This window comes from Mastomys coucha, unplaced genomic scaffold (genome assembly GCF_008632895.1).
Source record: "Mastomys coucha isolate ucsf_1 unplaced genomic scaffold, UCSF_Mcou_1 pScaffold3, whole genome shotgun sequence".
Taxonomy (NCBI): Eukaryota; Metazoa; Chordata; class Mammalia; order Rodentia; family Muridae; genus Mastomys; species Mastomys coucha.
In genome coordinates this window covers 44,250,266-44,256,596 of record NW_022196909.1, presented here as the reverse complement: position 1 = coordinate 44,256,596, position 6,331 = coordinate 44,250,266, and the positions used below count along the sequence as shown (strand labels likewise).

Below are 6,331 nucleotides of genomic sequence, written 5' to 3'. Positions count from 1 at the left end.
GAGTTGCTACTGTGACTCCCCTCAACAATGGAACTGTGCCCTGGATGCGTAAGCCAAATAAACCCCTCTGTAATTTGGTTTTGGCCAGAGTGTTTCATCACAGCAATAGAAGGGAACTAGAACACTTGCCTCGAGGGATCCTGGCTTGAAGCTGTTCTCAGAGTATCATGGCAACTCAGAATCAGTTTCCCAACAGGCCTGGGACATCCTCTCCCCGCCGGTGAAGCGGGACCCTTCACCCTCCCCACCCTGCGAGCGACAAGCGGAAATAAACACAAGGGTAGAGGTCTTGGCAATCAGAGCAGCCTTGTGCCGACTGTGAGGTCTTTATTCTTCAGGACGCCCGGCTCCTTTATTGGCCAGCAGCAGAGAGAAGGTCAGGAATGAGTGCTATCCTTGGCCACCACCATCAGCAAGAGTGCAGGGTGCAGAGCTCCCTTCCTGGTGCCTGGACAGCTTCAAAATGTGCATTCTGGGAGGGATGGAAGGAAAGGGTCAAGGTGAATGGGATCACTCCCACGCAGCACTGTCTGGCTTCCCAAGGGCAAGACGGGCTCTGAGGCCAGCATCTGTCTGCCTTCTTCCCCTGGGTCACAATGGATATGTGAGTCCCCTGCCCCCTAAAGCCTGGGAGAGAAACTCTGCATTCTCCCTGGTGTTGTGAAGCCAAATCACTGGATCCCTGCTAGTGCTCTTGGCAGGGGTTATGTGAGATGGTACCCGGAAGGGAGCCAGAGGCAAGGGACTTGCCAATTGTGGGGCAGTGCCAGCTCCTGCCACTGCTCCGGACTATCCTCAATCCTTCCTCCTGGCTTGGCTGAAGGAGGGGCGCCTGCATGTGGCATGCCTCCATTCAGCTGGGACTCAGCCTTCTGTTACCCAGGCCAAAGAGCACACCTGGCTCCTTTGAGTGCTGGCCCAGGAAGATGCCTTGTAGAGGTCCAGCCTTCTTAGAAGGTGAACCAACATTTGGACGTGACAGATGGCTCATAGTGGGTGGCTACCCTGAGATGTGGTTGGTTGGGGCCTGGGTAGACCAGATTGGGAAGCTATTGATGTGCCTGGCCATCTGCTGTTTGCACACGGCCCTACCTAGGGGATTCTCAGGGTACCTGCCCTGCAACTGATTCCACCCAAGGAAGGGGTCAGAGAGATAGGAAGTGGGAGTCACCTGGCTACGGGTCTGCTGTGAGGTCTGGACAGTCATAGATCACACGGGAGGATGGATGGCTAGTTTGCTTAAAACAGGCTCAAAGTCAGCTACACAGCTACACATACTCTCTCTCTTTGTCTCTCTCTGTCTCTGTCTCTCTCTGTGCGTGTGTATGTGTGTGTGTATGGTGTATTTCAAACCAAGTCCCACTATGTGGCACCTTATCTCCGTGTCCGTCTGTCTGTGTGTGTGTGTGTGTGTGTGTGTGTGTGTGTGTGTGTGTGTGTGTTTCAAACCAGCTCCCCCCATGTGGCACCTTATCACTCTGTGTGTGTGTGTATTTCACACAAGTGCTTATTTACTCTGTGTGCATCTGTGAAGAGGGACATGCTGGTGCACCTGTGGAGGTCAGAGGACAACCTGGTGCAGTCAGTTCTCTTCTGCCACCATGTGGGTTTCAGGAATTGAATTCACATGGGGAACAGGCAGCTTTACCTGCTGAGCCAATCACTGGCTTACTCAGAGAGCGTCTCGCTTATTCAGACAGGATCTCTCTAATTGGCCAGGAACTCGTCAATTAGACTAGGCTAGCTGGCCAGCAGGCTCCAGGGATCTGCCAGTCTCTGCCACCCCAGCAATGAGGGTCCAAACATGGCTACCGCACCTGGCTTTTTGACATGGTTTTGTGAGTCAAACGCATGTCCTCCTCATGCTTAAGTGGGAAGCCTCTCAGTGCCCTGTGTCATCTCCCTGACCCTCAGAACACATTTATGTATTTTGTAGAAAGAGCCAGCCACTGCCACCAGCTGCCCTGGGCACAACGCCCTTGATAGGAGGTCTCGCCAAGGAATACTGCTGATACTGTTGTCCCACTGGGGCCCAGCCACATGGAACGCCAAGGCCACCCTGGGCACCACCGGCTGGCCTTACCTGTCTCCTGCAGAGGTTTGAAGCACCAGGGCACATTTGGGATGCTGGAGTCGAAGCAGCAACCACGGTTGTTACACTGCTCTGAGGTGACAGAGGGGTAGCCACAGTCCACTCTGACATTTGCCGGGACCTGGCATTGGCTTGGAGCTGTCCAAAGGAAACACAGTCAGCTGCTAGACTGCTAGTTTGGGGTTACTTTCTCGCTTCTTCTGGCACCCCCCTCAGCCGTTCCCTCTGAGTTCAGAGAGAATGAGGTTCTTACCCCGTGGGACATGTCTGAAGGAGAGCAGTCTAGTGGGAAAGGAGGCTTCCTGGAGATCTCTCTGACAGTGGAGGGTGGGAACGTGGAACCAGAAAAAATCATCCTGGGCAGTCTTGTTCCCATCATCATCCGTCAACACCCGTCACTGCAGCTGACTAACGTCCCTCGGCTATCAGCTGAAAACTTCGGGGCATGCTGCCTTAACAGGCCCTCTGCTCCCACCAACTCCAAAGCTAAGAATGCCACTGGAAACATCCAACTCATGTAGCAGGGCCCCCAACCCCTGCCCTGACACCCCCATCAGAGTACTCGGGAAATGCCTTCACTTATGGCCATCTTTTCTTGTGTCTAAAAAGATTCTTATAATCTCTTCTACGGTGGAAGGGGCAGTTTCATGGCCACAGACACTCATGTCGCCCAGGCTGGCCTTGAACTCGATGTTCACGCATCCATTTGGAAGGACAGCTGTGGTTTATGATTTAGTCTTTTGAGATCTATTGTAAATGTAAGCTCCCCAAGGCCTGGTTGTCCCAGAGATGAGAGAGTCCTCATGTACACCTTGGCCCCAAGTTATCTCTGTTTGGTCAATAAAGATGCCAACAGCCAATAGCTGGGCAAAGAGACATGGGTGGGGTTTAGGTTTTCTGGGCTCAGGGGTGGGATTGGGACTAGGAGGAAGAAGAATGTGCAGGAGGAGAAAGAGAAGCTGCCATGGGTTAGATGCGTGTGACCCTGAGGACTGGCCAATTAGAGTTAAGAGCATCCCAGCGGAAACATAGTAAGTAGTAAGTAATTACTCAGATTACTGATAGGAAGTAGATTCTAATAGTAGAAAGGGTAGGTACCTCTCCAGTTCTTGTGCTGTTTAAGGCTTATTGTAAATATAAAGGTGGTAAGTGGTTTTTATCCGGGAACTAAATGGTCAAGACGGGGTAGAATCCCCAGGTCAAGATTAAATAATTTCTACAACATGCACCCACTGTTGAATGTTCACTAACCCAAGGAATCTGTCCATTTGCCTAATATCTCTCAACTTGGTCAGGAGGTCAAAAACAAGTCTAGATACCCTACAGCTGACAGGATCCCTGGGAATCCAGGAGCCCAGAATGCTTGGAACAAAGTTCCCTTGCTTGTTCGATCTCCACAGTGGAAACTGTCCCTGGGGGATACCAAGCCACAAGGAAAATCGCCGAGTATACAATTTCAAGGTCTCCAGGGCTGCAGCCCACCACCACCTGGTGGCTAGCCTGTCCGGTCCTAGCTGTGAGCTCCCTCCACCTCCAGCATTCCTGGTTCAGGAAGATTGCAAGCTCATCCACACATGAGCAGCTAACTGACTTCCCTTAAGTGGAAACCCAGCGAATGTGTCTGTCTCCCCCCACCACTGAAGTAGGTAGGCCACGTCTTCCTTGAGGGGGTGGAGGGTGGGGTGGGGTAGGGACCTAAGGGACCTTTCAAAAGGTCAAACCAGCTCCAGTTCCCAGATGCTCTCACATAGGGGCCATGCCCCAGGCCGTGGGGTTTCAAAGCACTTCAGGGGACCTACGCTTTCTACCCTGGTCAGGGGTGACCTGGAGAAGGTCATACCCAATATCCCTGAGTACATCTCACTTAACACCGTGACCCAGTGCCCAAGGGTTCCTATCAACTGTCTGGAGCTATTGCTTTCTCAACTCTTTCTTTCCTTTCTTTTATTTATGTATTTATTTTTTTTCTTTTTGTTCTGGTAACTCGCCAGGATGCTTAGTGTGTGTTCAGAAACCTCTGACAGAGAAGGAAATGGGAATGAGCCCCAGCCGTCGCTCCCACCCCAGCCTCTGTTCCAACCCCACTGCAGATTCTAAGGAGAGCTGCCCCGAGTATATTAACTCTCTCTGAGCTTCCATGAACTTGTCTCTGAAGTGGGTCGGAAAGAGCCTCTCTGTAGGACTGCTGCAAGAAACCGTGCACGTCTTCAGTGGTAATTATTAAATCGATATAAAAGGTAGGTAGTCTCCCTTGCTTTCGGGCTCACAGAAAGCTCTGGGTCTTCCGTGTCCCTCCTCGTAGAGGTCCCAGCCTAGTACAGAGGGAACCGGATAGGTACTTACACAGGCCAATGTACTCCGCAGCTACCCCAGAGGACCCAGCCACCAGGACCAGCAGCAGCGTTAGCCAGAGGGCTCTGGTCTCCATGGTAGCAGACAAGCTTCAAGATCGCGGTACAGGATGTACGGAGTAGCAAGGAAGGCCCTTTTATAGCCATGCGTTTGCTGGGTTCTGTGGACTCTGGACTCTCTCCTATGAGATTCCAGAAGGCTCCTCCCCAGTCCTAAATTGGGACGGGGTGGGAGGGGAGTGGAGGGGGAGGGGAGAGAAGGTTAGGGAAGAAAACAGGGACCAGGAAGAAGTGGGGACAGCTATGGCAGATCAGCCTGAAGGCAGAGTCTGTCAATCAATGTACAAACCTAGTCTAAGAAGCAGACTCTGTGAGGCTGGGAGGCAAGGTCACTGGCTGGACAGAGTCACAGGCTAGTCAGGGACATTTGGTCTCAATCACCTCACCAAGAACAGTGAAGAAGACCATGGACTACTTTGTCCACATCACTGCCAACCTCGTCTATCACTTGTGAAGGTGGAAACTCTAGCTCCGCACTCTCTCCAGAAAGGCCATTTTTTTTATCATTAGCTATACTTTTTTGTTTTGGTTTGTTTTTTGTTTTTTTCGAGACGGGGTTTCTCTGTGTAGCCCTCGCTGTCCTGGAACTTACTCCGTAGATCAGGCTGGCCTCGAACTCAGAAATCCACCAGCCTCTGCCTCCCAAGTGCTGGGATTAAAGGCGTGTGCCACCACCGCCTGACTCATTAGCTATATACTTTAATAGCTGTAATATTTATTCAATGTATTTTAATAAGATAATAAAATAATTTGATGTATTTTATTAAAAGACATTGAATAAATATATTCATGTATCTATTAATTATAAAAATAGATTTATAATAGTAGTAATATAGTAATAAAATACATTTTAATAAACTATATAACACATAAATTATATATTTTAAAATATATAATTAAATATATATATAAATATATAAAAATACTAATATATTTGGTTTTTAAAATCAGAACATAACGGTCCCCCTCCCATCCAGAGACATCTATTTTCAGAACCTCTGGTTTCTAGACCTGAGCTTACTTAATTGGATGTGGTGTGTGTGTGTGTGTGTGTGTGTGTGTGTGTGTGTACACACGTGTACTTGCATGTACATCTGCTTATCACATGTATGCAGGAGCATTGCAGAGTCAGAAAAGACATCAGATCCTTTAGATCTGGAGTTACAGATAGTTGCAAGCCACTGTGTGCATACTGGGAATAGAACCTGGGTCCTCTGGGAGAGCAGCCAATGAATGCTCTTAACCACCAAGCCACCCCTCTAGCCCCTCCCACACAGGTTTTTAACCCAAGCACATACAGACTCTCCATCTTTGCCGAGTCTGCCTTGCCTTACTCTCAGCAAATGGTCTCCACTGGAAACCAGCCTTCAGCAGCTTGTATGGATGAGGTTGGGGTGAACAGACCTGGCTTCTGAAGGAAGAAACTGTGGGCTGACAGAGTGCGTCCGAAGCATTGCTCCAGAAGCAGGGGCTAGTAATGGCAGTAGCCATTAGTTCACCGTGTCCCACCTCCCAAAAGATGGCTGGTGAGGAGTGGGGACTGGTCTGCCTTGTCTGGTCCTCACTGCCTGGCATTATAACATCCATAGGCTTGTACAGAGACCACCTGAGAACCCTCTGGCGCATTTTGTAGATCACCTCACAAAATGGCTGCATCTAACCGCTCCAAGTTGGCTTCGACATTGGGCAAGCATAAGAATGGGTACCCGAAGGAATGTCTAGGAACCATCGTTCACAGACTGGCCAGTGGAGGCCAGGTCTGTGTGCAGGGTCTGACGGACATATCCAAGGCTGGAGGCTGGTCCTGGCATGGAGATGCAGCCTGGGG

General features: G+C 50.2%; 1 protein-coding gene across 1 annotated transcript; it reads right to left on the bottom strand.

Moving 5' to 3' along the window:
- Nucleotides 1–287: 287 nt before the first annotated feature.
- Tff3 (trefoil factor 3) lies at nucleotides 288–4,591 on the bottom strand. The gene is made up of 3 exons (XM_031347975.1): nucleotides 4,436–4,591; nucleotides 2,084–2,230; nucleotides 288–472 (listed from the first exon to the last, which is right to left on the bottom strand). Exons 1-3 carry the CDS (start codon nucleotides 4,518–4,520, stop codon nucleotides 459–461), a joined length of 246 nt encoding a protein of 81 aa, XP_031203835.1. The 5' UTR covers nucleotides 4,521–4,591; the 3' UTR covers nucleotides 288–458.
- Between the last annotated feature and the right edge of the window lie 1,740 nt (nucleotides 4,592–6,331).

Coding starts and splice junctions, on each gene's coding strand:
- Tff3 (XM_031347975.1), bottom strand. CDS start 4,520: ATGGAGACCAGAGCCCTCTGGCTAACGCTGCTGCTGGTCCTGGTGGCT. Junction 2,231..4,435: donor TGCGGAGTACATTGGCCTGT/GTAAGTACCTAT, acceptor TCCTTTGGACAG/CTCCAAGCCAATGCCAGGTC.